Source organism: Dermacentor variabilis, chromosome 9 (genome assembly GCF_050947875.1).
Source record: "Dermacentor variabilis isolate Ectoservices chromosome 9, ASM5094787v1, whole genome shotgun sequence".
Taxonomy (NCBI): Eukaryota; Metazoa; Arthropoda; class Arachnida; order Ixodida; family Ixodidae; genus Dermacentor; species Dermacentor variabilis.
In genome coordinates, this window is record NC_134576.1 from 154,501,822 (window position 1) to 154,517,557 (window position 15,736).

At 46.0% G+C, this 15,736-nt stretch overlaps 1 protein-coding gene across 12 annotated transcripts in view; it reads left to right on the forward strand.

Annotated features, from left to right (window-relative positions):
• LOC142557859 (transmembrane protein adipocyte-associated 1 homolog) overlaps positions 1–15,287 on the forward strand; it is a 210,713-nt gene extending 195,426 nt beyond the window's left edge. For 11 of the 12 annotated variants that reach the window (XM_075670074.1, XM_075670070.1, XM_075670072.1 and 8 more), the window contains one exon: positions 190–2,972. In XM_075670074.1, the coding sequence (XP_075526189.1) occupies positions 190–354 (165 nt within the window). In that variant the 3' untranslated portion in view covers positions 355–2,972. Of the gene's footprint in view, positions 1–189; positions 2,973–10,256; positions 10,295–11,420 lie in introns of those variants that run through there. The other variant, XM_075670076.1, reaches the window with a different exon arrangement.
• The last annotated feature ends 449 nt before the right edge of the window (positions 15,288–15,736 follow it).

The window sequence follows — 15,736 nt, forward strand, 5'->3', positions numbered from 1 at the left end:
CTCTTGGTCAATGGCAGTACTAGCCATGAATGGTCTTATTGGTGCCCCGTTAAGTCAAAGTATTAAACACATTCTTCATATCTAAATTCTCAGCCTGAGTATGTCACCAGGAAAAGGTGCTGTAAAAGGGAAGTCTAGCAAAATAAGGATGAATGGAGCTTAAAGGTCTGCTGTTTCTCTTCTGTGCAGAACAACTCGCTTTATGACAGCACCCACTTCGACGCAGCCAATGTCAACCCCTTGTATGCTCAGTCACTCCAGTCGCCAGACAGTGTCGTTGACTACTGTGGTGCATCACAGCGGCCTACCTACCAGACTAGCATTGCTCCATCCCAGCAGCCACCTGCACGATGAGAGCCTCGATTGGCTCAGCTGTGGGTTGCTCTTCAGAGGATGAGTCATCGCTTTGATGGATGGTGTGGTGCTTCACAAAACAGCATTGCTTCTAGTGCAGTCACTCATCTAGTATGCAGTGTGTCTTCAAGTGTCTGCTTGTATCAGTGTTCCTGGACTAATTCAAATCCAAATTTCATCAGGCATTTTGAGTTGCATTGGGTCCAGATGAAGCAGCTGAGACACATTTGGACAGTGCTCCAGGTACAGTCGCTTTAGCAGCACACATGGGGTGCAGTTGATAGTAAACAAAATGATTTTGTGCCTCTTCTCGGTAAATACACACTACAGTTTGTATGCATTGTAGAAGCAAAAGCTCTGTGTGTTTCGGTATGGGCCATATGTTTCTTAAAGGTGTTGCGTACTTTGCTGGCTCAAGTGCTTGCATGGCTTTTCCTTTAAAATAGCCAGAAAAACTGGACATTTCATGGGATGGACATTTCATGGACATTCATTTCGTGGGACATTTCATGGAGACATGCAAGCAGTGTGTACCACTCATTCTCGCCAAGCCAAGGTGTGTTCTATGAAGGGACACTTTTGCTGTCAGTGCATGGCTGTTGGTGTCTTTTGTGTGGCTTCCGTCCTTATACAACAAAATACGTGCTCAGTCAAGTAAGACATGACAGTGCAGTTGTTTCATGTTTTGCATTTGGCTATAACACAGCAGAACAGATGCAAGGGTGTAAGCGCCATTGCAACTTGCCCTGTGTAAATGATCACAGCGGCAGCATATAATACGCTCATTGAAGTGAGCTCAAATGAATCATTTCATCGGGATTTAGATTTTCATGTGTGTAGACAAACCTGTTGGGGTGTGTGGAACTGTGATGGCACTGGGTTTCTGTTAGTTTTCTGGTGTACTTAATGTTGGTCATCAACTTCAACTTTATCCCCACTGACTGCAACATACTTAGCAAGTGTTCTTACCAGGCTTTAGGTGAAGTATTCTTGGATTGAGACATCAAAAATGGATTGCATGCTCCAGTGTGTGAGACAACACGCAAGTCTGAGCCAAGGCTTACAAAACTGTTTAAAACTAACTACTACATTTTGTGTAGCAGTTCTCTAGATTGTCATATACGCATTTGTTAATTAGAGGAAATTAAGACATCCACCCAATCGTAGCAATTGCTACAATTGCTCTAATTAATTACTTCTCTCCACCTTGCGGGTTTCCACAGAACTATTACGTCATATAAGCATTTGTGTTTGGCAGCACTCTGCTGCCCTTTCTTACTTGGAGAGTCCTGCTGTGATGGCAGAGCCTTTTCATGTATGACAAAATATAGTGGCAGTTGCCACCTCTAAATAGAGAAAGAGCTCCTTGGACTTCGTTCTAGGAGAGTGACCTTTGTAGCCTGTTGTAAGGAGCAAACACATCAGGTGAGAGCTTGGTTATCAGTTGCATTAAGAGTGTTTATGGATTATGTGCAAAAGTATGCAGACTCACTGTGTTTTTCATATCATTCCACTCTTCTAGCTGAAGTCTTTGTTGCATGCTCAAGTCCTATAAGTTCATCCAGCATCTTCGTAACACCTTGAAAGAACTAAGCTAGCAACGTGGCCACTTGTGTTCTCGCAGCACTGCTAGTCGCACATTTAATCAGAGTCCTCGAACAAATTTGGTTCACCATTTGTCAAGCATGTAATTGTGATATTGTGCTGACACAGCTTTTTGGGGCCCTATAGTTTTGTTTTATATTCAGACCTCTTCTTTTGATTACTAAAAGAAAATTGCCAGATGATGCAAGGCTCCTAAGCTGGTCTGAACAAAGCTTATTTCTGTTGTGCTTGTTATACATGTCGCACTTTCTGGATTCAGCATTAATAGTAAATTATGCTGGAATACCTATGTGAGTAATGCAGACGACGCTGCTTTGCCAAGCTCATATGCATATTCAGTGCTCGTTTTGCAGGCCATCTGCTGCAGTCATATCAGAGACAGGGTACATTGGCATCATCAAGTTTGATGCACTTAAATGTATTTCACCCATGTGCAGGACTTAAGACTGTGCATAAACACGCACAGCATCTCCACAGTCTCCACAGGGCATGATAGCTGCAACTCAAGTGAGGCCATGGTGGGCTTTTTGTTACACACTTGTCCAATGGGTAGGTGAAGACATCACTTGTAACCCAAAGCATCACATATAATATGCATTTCCTAGCAATTTGAGCAATCAACATTCCAAGTAAAAATGTATGAGCCTATGTGGTAGCATATTTGGGTGTTTCTATATTGCCTATTTAGCTTCTTTTGCAGCACAATACGCTCGTTATGTTCCTACTTTCACAATGACATTAAAGGGACGTGCTAAAGAAAAACACTAAACTAGCCTAGACTGCTTATAGAAACCATGGCTGGGTTTCTGTGTGTGCAGGCCCACATACTAAGTTGCAATGCAGTTGTGCAACATGTTTTGTGCATGATGTGGCAGTCTAGCTGAACTTAATATTTCTTTTCAGTGTCCCCTTGCACAATGTGTTGGTTGTGTGCCTCTTCATTATTGAATGTCTGTCAAGGGGACTCGTTATCTGTACAGATGATTTATTGCTGGATAAATTTATTACTATTTTGTTGGGTTTAATTTTTCTTGCTATACTGGTCTCATGTAATGGCTGTGCGTATGCACCTAGATGGAAACTCATGCACTGGCATAACATATCGATACTTATGCATTCAAAGGCTGGCAAAGAACCACAGGCTCTATCACGTGCCCATTTCTGTCTACAAAGACTCTGATGTGCCTTGGTGTGATGTCTGGGTTCTGGGTATTTGTTTTAACACAGGAGAGTTTGTAGTTCAGTCACCCACCAGCCTCCTATAAAATTCTGACTTGGAACAAGAGAAGTTACTGGTGCATATTTTAACTGCGTATGTTCACTGTCCACACTCGAATTTGCTCAAGTTTTCATTAGGCACGCATTTTCTGCAACTTCTGAAGTAGGTGTCAACTGAAAGCTCTTCCTTAGCTATGCAGAACTCCTTCTTTCATGCAATAAGGAGTTCAGAAATCCACCTGTGCTCTAGCACGCAGACACCCTTGTTGCAAAATTTTCTCTGAAATCTTCGAAGAGCGTCATTGAAAATAATGGCCATTGAAGGCTTATCCTTTGCCCATATGCACTTAAATTGCCCATATGCACAGAGGGCACCATTGCTGCAGCACTGAAATGTCATGACTAGAGTGTACTAGACAATAGAGAGTTTTAGTTCAGAATCTTTGAGGTCCGCTCTGCTCAGAATTGCTCTGCTAAGCCACAGTGGAGTGGTGGGTGATTTTCACGTTTTAGTTATGCATTTAGCTTAGGGGAGCGGTCCTTTCGTAGTTGCAGTGCCCTCTGGCCAAATTCAGGGTAATGAAGCAAGATAAAAACACCCATTGATCACTTTTATAAAGTAAAAATAAAGCGCAGTCTTGGGGAACATCACGTGATAGCCAGCAAGCTTGCATTCCACATGCAATCTTTTCTGACACCAACGCTACAGTTGGAAAAAATTTGCTGGAGTGGAGATGCCGTCTCAAAAGTGAAGCTGAACCGCTGCCATCTTAGCATAGGAAAGAAGTAATGTTAGCAAATCGCGGGGAATATACAAAGTGCTCTTTTCCCACTCTGCTGTTTAGGATGTTTAATTTAGCTGTAGAGATATCGCTGGACGTCTTTTTTCTGTCACTAGTTTCAGAAGAAATACGCTTTTTTCAAATTTTACGGAACATCATGATATCAATACGCAACCAAAGGTAACATTTTGGGCAATAACTTAAGAGCTTCTGTGTTCTAATACCCCTAGCATTTGCAATAACTGACCAAATGAACGCGAGTTGTGAGAAATTTCACCTGTTGTGGCCCTCTTTCACAGTAGAAGTATAGGCAAACTCGGGCTTCACCTGTGCTGGTAAGAAACTATGGGGGCTGCCCCTCCAGCATTTTGTTTCTAAACCTCCTTGAAGTACTGTACCAACGCCCTGCACAGCGCTACTAACAGCGTGCACCACATTCTCCCACGGTGCGGGGTTTTCAAATGGGTCAGCACTTGCAACTTTTTTTAGCAAACATTAACCTTCATTTATGCGAAATCGCTTTTGTGGCTTGCGCTGCAAAGACGAACATAAAGGCATGGTTGAAGTGCACGGCATGGTCGAGAACATGTCACTGGAGGCAGCGATCTTGGAAAGAGCAAGGCAAAAGAGGGCGCATACACTGACCGCCCTCGCTAGCGAAAGACTGCAGCGACGCTCCACTGAGGCAGCTTGTGGTGGTGGTAGAAACATTTTATTCGAAAAGCTAATAAGAGACTTGCTTGCTGTGTGCCTGAGTGGTAGCCCCTAGTCCGGAACGCCATTGGAGATGGTCACTGCCCGGGCACGCACCACCAGTGAACGTTGAGCTTCTAAGGTAGAGCAGCCAAGAAGGTACTTCTCCCAAGCCTCTCTAGCAGGGATGGGAAAGGGGATGAGAAAGAGAGTGGGGTAGCGGAACACAAAGCCACGACGTGAAAAGTGTCGGCGAGAACTTGACGATTTGTGCATGTGCCAGAGATTTCCGGCATGAATTCAAGTGCCGGGTGACCACCGGGCTAAGGAAAGTATTGGTCTGAAGGCGGCGTAGTAGTCATTCATCCGCTTTCGCCAAACCGCCTGCAGGTTCAGGGTAGAGTCGGCGCAAAGTGCGATAATAACTCAGAGTATTGCTGTAGCGCTAGCGTGTGAGGCTCGAGTTTCCAGGATCCGATTCGGGACATGGAGGAGCAGCAGCCCAGAAGAGAGAAGCGCGGGCAGTGGCATTTGTCGCCTCTTTGCCGGGAGGACCTTTGTGGCCTGGGGTCCAGATTATTCTGATGGAGTGAGGGTTGAAGTGCCAGGAGGCAGCCTGAAAGAGACTAGCCGCCAGTGGGGCAATGGAACCCTGGATGGATCAAGAACAGGCTGAGTGCGAATCTTTCAAGATAGCGCGAGTGGTGGGGTGGGAGTCTGCCAAAGCGATGGCAACCTCCTCTGCATGAGTTACAGTGTCAACTCTAAAGGAGAGGCCATCGATATGGTGACCCTCAGTGATCACAGCGGCCGTGAAGTGACCCGAAGGGGAAGGGCCCGAGACGTCTACATAGAATACGCCAGGGCAATAGGAGTGGCGCGACTGAAGGGCAGCAGCACATGCTTGCCTGCGACCGGGGTGTTGCATATCATATTGACTGCAAATAAAGACGGGGACAGCGGAAGAGAACACAAAAACGACACGGGCAGTAACTCTCAACTGGATTATTCACAGCAACCTGTGGCAACACAGTCGCCGACCATTTATTCTTACCTCACAGGGTCCTTGAAGAGCGTCATTGAAAATAATGGCCATTGAAGGATTATCCTTTACCCATATGCATTTAAATGGTGTCCTCTTCACCTGAATTTCCTTCACGGCTAATATTAGACAGCATAGTTTAATGTTAGCGTAATAACAGGGTTAAGGGGCTGCGGAAATGTCCGAATAAACAGGTGTCCGAAAAAGCAGATTAAGAAAAAAAAAAATAAGTCCTTTATTTCCACTCAATTATTCGGGCTCGGCATTAGGCTTGAAGAAATCGTGAACATGCCGTTGCACACTGTTCTGTTTACGCGCAATCAGATAAGCCTGAATCTCGGAGAGGGTCGTACAGTCCCTATAGGCGGCTGAAAGTACAGTCACAGCTTGTACACACTCCGCATGCGACGGCAGCGTAGCACATGGTGCATCATCTTTCGACTCGGAGTCATCGTCCGGTGATGCAGCAGAAACCTGACGAATGATCTCGCCGTCGTCGAGTTCTGCACCTCAGTACAGCAGTGTCAGCATCTGTGAAACTGTCAAATGAGACGGTGTCCGGAATCGCAATGCTCGGACGAACATTTTCGGCGTCAGTAGGGAGCATATCGGAAGGCGACAAATCCTAGGCCTTCTGGCACCCGCTTGCTGGCATTCCCCAGCGCAGTCTGCGCGGGCACTGTCGGTGCAGTTAGACACTTGACGCTATGTTTCTGTATGCCACGTTGGATCACCGCAACCTTGACCCAGCACACAAAGCAAACATCACCGAGCCGTCACGCCGACACCAGTCGCACAAACGAAAAACGTCGCCTACTCACAGCATCGTGCACGAAGAAACAAATCAGCTGCTGGATTGTCTTGACATGGCTTACTAAGCTGAGACCGGAACTGCTGTAGCAATGGCTGTAGCCACGAACCAGGCAGAAACGATGATGATGAGCGGAGACTTGCTGTAGCGCCACTTCGTGGGGCAGCAAGGAGGCTCCATTCAAAACAACAATGGCGTTCAGCGAGTCAAACCATGCACCGGCCAGGGTCGGTGCATAGTGCTCTTGATCGAGTTGGCTCAAGGAGTGTCCGAAAAATCAGACGAGAGGTTGCAAGGTGTCCGAACTTTCGGCAGTTGTTATACATTATGGTCTATAGCGAGAATGTCGGTGCCACGAAGCAGACCGAATAATCGAGCATGTCCAAATTTTTGGAGTCCGAAAAATCAATCGGCGACTGTATATAGACAAATAGAACATGTGGAACGCAGCAAGCAAGAACACTCATCAGCCTAGCGGGGCAACCAATTATAAAAGATATCTATCTCCGATTGAAACAACCTAATGGAAATGTCACTAACACAGCCTTGCCTTTCTTTTTTATGTGATATGCCTCCATCAGTTCACGTGCAGTCTGGTCCTGGCTTCTCCCCATCTTCTTGAAAAGTGGTGCACAGGGAAGTGCGCCAATTCATCTTTCATTAACTTTTGTTCATGTTCCCTGGCTAGATCACTCGGGCACCGTCCCATCTGCCCTATGTAGGACTTAGTCATATTATAAGAAGCGAACAAACACTGACACCAAGGACAACATAGGGGAAACTACTTGTGCTTAATAAATGAAATAACCCCTTTCTTCTCGTCTATGTAGGACTTGCCACATACCAAGGAGATTTCGTACGCAACTCCTACATTGCATTTCGCATACGGCTTGGTATGGTTCTTTCTACAGCCTTGCCTTCCTTCAGGATCATGGGAGGTGCGTCGACTACTGCTTTTTCATGTCAAGCTGGACAGTGGCTGCCCGAATGAGCATTTTGGGCCCTGCATAGTTATTCAGGGCTAATAACTGTATTTGCATTCAGATTTTCCAACATTTAAGCATGCTTCCATGCCAGTACTTAAACTGAGCATGATCTGTGCAGGATGTTGCTTTTTCAGAATTGAGCTTCCATTAAAAGGAATATGTCACCAAATAAACTGCTTATTTATTTGAGAGCTCATGGGAGAATGTTTGACTGCTACGAGCCCACCGGCAAAATTTTGGTAGCCCCAATAAGGGCTGTTCTTTCGCTAAGAAGAAGCCTTTATGCTTCGTTGAGTGGCTCAATGCCGGACAGCTCGCAGTCAGAGTCACTTTCTTCAGTGTCATCTCCACCCAGTCGGATGATGATCAGTTGGATGTGGTCACTCCCAGACGTGTCAAGCCTGAACTTTGCCTCCAGGTCCATCACATGGTGAATGTTATTCCTGCAGTCTTCGGCCGTTACCTGTTTGATTTTTTCCCTCAAGACATCTTCGACCGTGGACAGCTTGAAGTGTCTGTTGTCCGCAGCGATGTCATTTTTCACCTTTGCCTACACGAGCTCAATAGCATTAATTCCCCAGTGGTACAGTGGGAGCCTGCGTACAATGCAACCGGCCCTTTCAGCTGCATTGTCTACGATGTAGCTCAGAAAGTGTGGCTTTGCAGATGCTACCAACTGAAGCAGCAGCTTTTTCACCATCCTTTCACTGTAGGTGATGTTTTTGCTTTTGATCCACTCCTGTATGTTTTCCTTCTTCCAAGCTGTCGTCAGCAATTTCTCTTCTCGCCGGTTATGGTAAGGTTCATCGTCCAAAACGACGACACTACCAGCTGGCAACTTCTGCAGTACGTCATTAAACCATCCCTCATAGCGATTGCCGTCCATTTCTTCGTGGTAGTCGCCTGTTTTTGGCCTTGGAATACATCTAAGAAGCCGTCGACGAAGCGATCCTCGCTGCCGATGTGCGTCACAATCAGGCGCTGGCCTTTTCCAGAAGGTTGTTTCAGATCCGTCAACAGGCCAGTTGCTCAAGCGTACAGGCGTCCGCTCTTCTGCACCACGGTGTGTGTCCCACCGTCACCCATGTCTCGTCCAGGAAAAAGATCTTTCGGCCTTCTGCCAAGTAACACTCCACATCACAAAGGTAGCGATTCCGCCATTCAGCGATGTCATGCCGGTCGATAAGCAGCGAATTGCGGCTCCTCTTCTCCTGCTTGAATTCGATCTCGACTAGCAGGCGACGCACAGTACATGGCTTTAGTGATGGGAGATCCATACGCTTCGAGAACTCGTTGTCTTCTCGACTGTTGGTATCTTGTCGCGGTGAAAAAAATTGTGCACAGATGACCTCAGCGTGCATGTGAAGCTGCCATACTTTGTGCTGCGTCTTCTTTTCTCCGCATTTTGTGGGTGCTTTCCCGAGGGCTTCGACAGTTTGCCGCCCGAAATATGCGATGCTTCGACCTCCTTCCTCACCTTGACACCGAGCATCTCGGCAGCAAACTTGGTCGTGGCCTCCACGCTGCATTCAGGCTCCCTGTTATGCCAATATGTGTAGCAGTGGAGGGTCATGTTACGTGAATTGCTATTCAGATGGCCACTCTTGTTCTTGTCGAGGCTCCTTGGTGGCGTGGACATCGAGACAACACAAGGCTCATTCGGCAACAAAGTCCGATGTCAGCTCGCTGGGCTCCATGGCAGAAAACTCGCACGGAATGCCTTGTGTGAACTCGCGAGATTGCAGGCTTGCAAAATAATAATAATAATAATTAAAAGGAAAAAAATTTGTGAAAACACAAAACCAAAATATATAAATTTTTTATGCTATTTAAAACCAAGAGTATTTATTTAAAATGAATGTAGCATTTTTGTACCTTTCCTGCCTCGACCGTATTCTCGCCCCAGGTTTGTAACGGTTGCGATAAATGCATTGTTTTATGTAAGTACTTGTTCAGTAGCAACCGATTCATTTTAAGCTCGGAAAATGAGTAGTAAATATGCCATGCACTTGTAATCAAGCACAAAAGCCATGCAGAGCTGCTCTTTCTACTTTTGTCACTTGCAATGTAGCTAAAGAGCAGACGACAGGCAGCGTTGTAGAAAGCACGGGGTTATTTTTCTGTCGTTATCCGGCATGTGCTGTAGCAGATGAGCTCAACTAAACCAGTCATCAAAATACAAAAGTCCTTATTTATACCGAGAATTACATGTTTCATGAGCACGATTTTTCGAGCCGGACTATTTTAGTCGCGGAAGCAATCGGCTGTCGCCCTTTGGTCATCTGGGAGGGGCCTCCCCTTTTTCCTAAAGTTGTACCCGACTATAGGTTTCATTTAGTAATGCATTGCCCTTTTTTTAAAAATATTGGTGCATCATAGTTAATCGGGACACCCTGCATATATTTATGACCTTTGCATGCAACTAACGTTGTTTCCTTCCCTAATATATGTTGTAAATTATTAGAAATGTTTTTTTCTTGAGTCGTTAGCATTGCTTACTGGAAAGAGAAGGAATACTGAGACAAACAACATTCACGTGCATTTCACACGCCATTGATTAAAGACTCTGCCGAATGGGTCACAAGCCGATGTCTTGAGCTCATTGGTCATAAAAATAGTGGAAAGCAATGTCCCATTTGTACTGGAAGCAAAAAATAATGTAGAGAAATGAGTAAATGTTTGGAATGGTACGGTTAGTTCTGCCGATGAGAGAAGTAGTTTAAATGCATGCTATATGTTAACAAATATCAATTTTTTCGCTACAGATGATCAGACAGCATTTTATAAAAGCAAAGTGCATCATGTAAGTGAACGTCAGTATCTTGGAATGAACTGGTCATGCCTTTGTTAATAAGAATGCAGACAATTATTTTTCTGTATTAAATTTTACAAGGCAATAAGAGCAGAAGAAAACTACCAATGCAGATGTATTGACAGAGGCACATTTAATCTGCAGTAGCATTGGATTGATCAGTACAGACAGCTGATTCGCAGCCTAATGGCAAATACAGAACACGCTAGTGTACATGCATGCAAAGCACAACACACAGAGCGTAGCGTAGATGAAGAAGATGTGTGTAAGTGGGGTTTTGATGGTGTCTTGTCTGCTGCATCGTTGATTAGCACCTGTACTTCTGCACCAAGGTAGCAATCCATGAAACATGCTGCACCGAGGGATGGTGCTGAAAAATTTTTAACCAACCAAGCACCTTTTGAAATGAATAGCAAGGATTAGAAGGCACTATCAATGAAGCACTGAAATGAATGGTAGGGTTCAGCACCATGTGAACTGTTTCAAATGGTGCTGGCGAATCGAACAGCTATAAAATGACAGGGCAAATATGGTCAATGAAGGACAACCAAACTCAAAGTGTAATTCTGTTTCTAATCACTTTTGACAACATGAAAAGATTCAGCACAGCACTCTTAGAAACAATGGCACCCTGTACTGATGCTGAGAGGTGATTGAGAAAGCTGTCAATGTAGACATCGCTAGATACTCGTGCGGTACACAGAACAGGTGCTTAAAAGGGGCAGCGGTGCCGGTGCAGCAGATAAACAGTGCCATGGATGCTGATGCAGCACACGCTGCTCGCACTTTTCAATCAAGCAATGAGGTGCAGGCCGTGTTATTTGCTTGACTAGATCACTCAGTGGCCTCGTGCATATGGCTGCTTTTTTTAATCAGTGCGAGCTTCTTATGCTTTCTGTAAAGTTCTAAAACACTTACACAAAGTTGAGCCACAAACGACATTGCCTGCTCGACCTGGAGCATAGTCAGGCAAATCTGCCAAGAGCTTTAAATATAAATAAATAAATAATAATAATAAATACTACCATTGTACAGTAAAGTAAAACCTTGTTATAGAATTGATACAGACCATCAGGGGTCACTAACGCGGTCTTCTCTTGGTACTTTTCATCCACAGAAATTTGCCAATAACCAAGACCGGACGTTTATTGATGAAAAGTATTTGGCACCGTGGAGACATTCGAGGGCATTGTCAATGCGAGGCAAGGGGTAGACGTCTTTCTTGGTAATGTGGTTAGACGACGATAATCTACGCAGAAACGCCATGTTCCATCTTTTCTTTTAACAAGTACCATGAGTGAGACCCAAGGGCTCGACGAAGGTTCAACAATACCTTTTGCAAGCATCTTGAATAAACTTACACTCTAAAGCAGAAACTCGATATGGCCGGCGATGAATAGGACTGGCATCAGCAGTATTTATGTGATGCTTATCAGTTGAAGTCTGGCCTAATCGGAAATTGTTGAGGTCGAAGGTGTAGTGGTAGAAAACCAAAAGGCAAAACAGATCTGCTGCTTGTTTAAGCAATAGGTCCGTAGTAATCATGTGACAAAATGTTGCGTCAGGGCAAATAGCATCCTGTAGACATGGTGAAGAATCGAAGCAGAGGTCTACTGAAAACGTTGTGACGTGGTCATCTCCTATAGCACGCAGCATTGAAACCAATATGCCTTGGGGTATAACTTCCTTTGTCAGGCCAAAATTGACAACGGGGAGGCATGTCCGGTTATCGGCGACGGTGACGACGGAGTGGGGCACGACAATGTAATCACCATCGGGCACAAGAAAAGACAATAGCAAATTGACGAAAATCAAGGCTTTAGGCTTTAGGTGGATGAAGGCAGTTCGGCACGAATATCCACAAGTAGAGGAAGTTCGAGGCAAAGGGTACCGGCAGAACAGTCGATCAAAGCTGAATGCGCTGTAAGGAAGTAAGAGTCCGAGGATTAGGTCATGGGGACAGTTGGTCAGCACTGTAAAAAGAACAGGAACGTGACGGTCGGCGATACTGATAGGGGAAGTACACATTCCTGCAACGTCAACAGTGCTACCATCGGCCATGCGTACAGCTCGAGTAGTAGGAGACATGAGAACCTTCCTCAGTCGACTACGGACCTTACAACTCATTATGGACACCTGGGCTCCAGTATCTAATAACGCCGTCAAAAGGACACTGTCGATGTGAACATCATGTAAGTTCTGGTTCGTTGGGAGCTTCAATGGAGGACTTTGACACGACAAAGATAATGCAGCACTACCCCCAGGAGCTGCCTGGTCTAGATTTCCGTCTGGGAGGGTCCATAACAGGTCGGCGACGAATAGAGGTGTGGCTGGTTCAACGGGGACCGACGGTGCTGAGGCGACGCCTGAGGTAGGAGGCATACGGTGAGACGAGTAACGGCGCGGGTCGGCATATGGGCAAGGAGATGGGGAAAAGGAGCTCGAATACGGCGACGTCCAGGAGCTGCGGCAGTGGCGAGCGACGTGGCCAATGCGGAGGCAATGGAAGCAAATGGGTTTGTCGTCTGGAGTTCTCCACTGGGTAGGGTTGCGGTATCTGGGAGGGAAATACAGGTTGCTGTGAGGCGTAGCTGTCAGCACCAGTCGGGCGTCAGGTGGGGAGACGGAGCAGGCAGCAGGAAAACCGAGGTTGGCAAATCCTTGCCACACAACTGCCTGAATGAGAGAGATCGCTGGGGCTGGTTGGTCAATGGTGGGGTAAAGTGGGCATGGGTGGAATGGCGCAGTACTTGTAGCCTCGATTTCACGGCAAACAATAGTGTGACGTGCTCATTTAAGGGTGGTTAAGCAGTCAGGTTGATGCCAGACGTCATCACAGCCATGTTAGGGAGCTGGTAGAACTGTGGAATGACGCGGCGACCTTTGGCGAGCCCAAAGCGGCAGCATTCCTTGATAATGACGTCGATGGTGGACACATTGTTGAAGACCAACAAGTTGAATGCGTCGTCCGCGATCCCTTCGAGTACGTGGCCTACTTTCTCAACCTCAGACATTTTGTCGTTGACTTTCCGGCAAAGAGCGAGCACTTCTTGTACGTATGATACGATTCAGTAGAAGACTGAACTCGGGTAGCAAGCTCTTTTCTAGCAGCCAGCTGCCGACCGGTGGGATTTCCAAAGAGGTCACTGAGCTTCTCCTTGAAGCATCCCAGCTAGAGATCTCATTCTCATGTGTCCAAAACCGGACACGAGGAGTTCTGCCCAACTAGAATAGGACATTTGCTAGCATAATAGTCCCAGCGGTTGTTTTGGCTAACACACTCATATAGGTTGAGCCAGTCCTCAACATCGACATTATCTTGGCCGGAGAATATGCCAGGATCGTGGGGGTTAGTAACCGTAACGTAAGTTGTTGGCAGGGTCGCAGGAGTAGAAGCAGATGAGGTGTCGTCACCGGGAGCCATGGCGGAAAGCAGGACAGTGCAGCTGCTGCGGAGCTCAGTGGCAAGGACGGGGAACGGCACCCTCCACCAAAATGCTACGGGAACAAAGGATTAAGAACTGGAGACTATTTACAAAGGATAATGCAGTGCTGGTCAGTTCAGCCAACAGCTCGAGAGCCAGAGAGCATTCGTCGTCTTCGTCGGGGCGCCCGCGTGCATTTTCCACAAGAAACATGCAATATGCATGTTTCAGTATGTACCCACTTAATAACCAATTCCAATTTAAATATAGTCATAATGAATCCCCTGCCCTGTCGCCATTCAACATGATGTATTGACTGAGCACTTAGCCATAGTTGCTTAATGCATGCCAAACGGTTAATGCGTAGTATTTCCTTCATTTTTCAGAGGGTACAAGCATGACACTGACGAATGACTGCTTAAACCGTAGCCACTTGATGCATGCCAAATGGCTAATGCGTAGTATTTACTTCATTTTTTTGGCGTGTACAAGTGTGACATTGGCAAAATATTGTGCTTGCAGACCATAGATAGCGAAATTGTGGCACACAGACCTTTCCCGTACTGCAGTTGCCACCGATAGTAATGTCAGAACACGGTAGCCATGACGTGTTTCCTGCTCCCATAGCTTCTAGCACTTCCACGTCGTCGTTATGGATGACGACATGGATGATGGCCCTTCCGTATCTGACATGGCTAGTGTGTTGACCATCATCAGGGCATTTGCAGAGAAGTGGGGACTGATGGAGAAACTGGCTGGCGGACTTGCCGAGTTTTAGGATGCCGTCACCACTGCAAGGTCGCTATGGCGCAAGTGAAAGTCACAAGTTTTTTGCTTCCTGCCCGCAAATAAAGCTTGTCTGCGTGTGTGTTTGAGGGAGAATTAACATGTTTTTTTACCCAGTAAGTCTATAGCCGCTCATGTGATTGTCGGCTAATTGGTACATCGATTAGTGCATACCTGATCCACGTTACCCGCCAACTACATATTAACGAAGTGTTAAAGTAACAGTGCCCGCAACAAATATCGATGTGCTGGACACTTTACTGGCTGCATGTTGAAACCTTGTCAAAGAGGTTATGGAGTGCATTCACGCCCACTGTAAGTGCCCACTGTGTCTGCAAACATCACCCCTGTGAGCATCGTTTGCATGGTGCTGAGAACCTCAGCAGCACCAGCTAATGATCAGGTGCAGCGGTTCCCTGCAACACAGTGGCACATCACCTACACCATGCCACAATTGAGAACTGTTGTGCAGCGGCATGCTTTTGCACAAAAGAATTGAGGGTTATGGGACAGCACACAATGACTGGAGCGCATGGTGCAGTAAACTGGGCATAAATCGGACACACCTTATTTAGTACATAAACCACCATGTCTGCAGCTTGCCAAAGTGCCATAGCCATTTCAGCCACAGCTGTGCGCATCACTGAGTGACGCTCCACGATAAGGCTATCAAAGCAGTCTGCGCAGTGGGCTTCAGGGAAGATTCTTCAGCAGATATTGAGTGTGCACCCAATGGAAAACAAGCTAAATTAAAGTTTGTTCTTGTTCAGGAACCTTGACCCCTGTTTCTCACTGATGGCAGCACAAAGGCATATGTACTACAATGTTTAGACATCAATTACCATAGACGTTTAACATTTTGATGAAATGGAAAAGATCTGACAGTGATGTTCAGGACTCGAGAAGCACAACAAGGCAAGGACAACGAATGTATAGGATGGCACCTGCACTGTTCTTTTGCGTGAACATCATGCCACAGGTTCTTAGTGTCAAGATGTAAAACTTGCCAAACCCAGCTTCTCTTGTCGGTCAGCAATATACACTATAGAATAAAGTTAATGAGTGCTTTAATGCTTACATTAGGACCAGAATTCACAAGTGGCTGTAATATCAACGTGTAAGCGCTCAGAGGGTTCCTGAAGCACTGGTGAGCACATGAACATCACTTCCAGCCGGGAAAATACGCGTGCGATGGCAGACAATGCCACTCTCTTAGTCACTA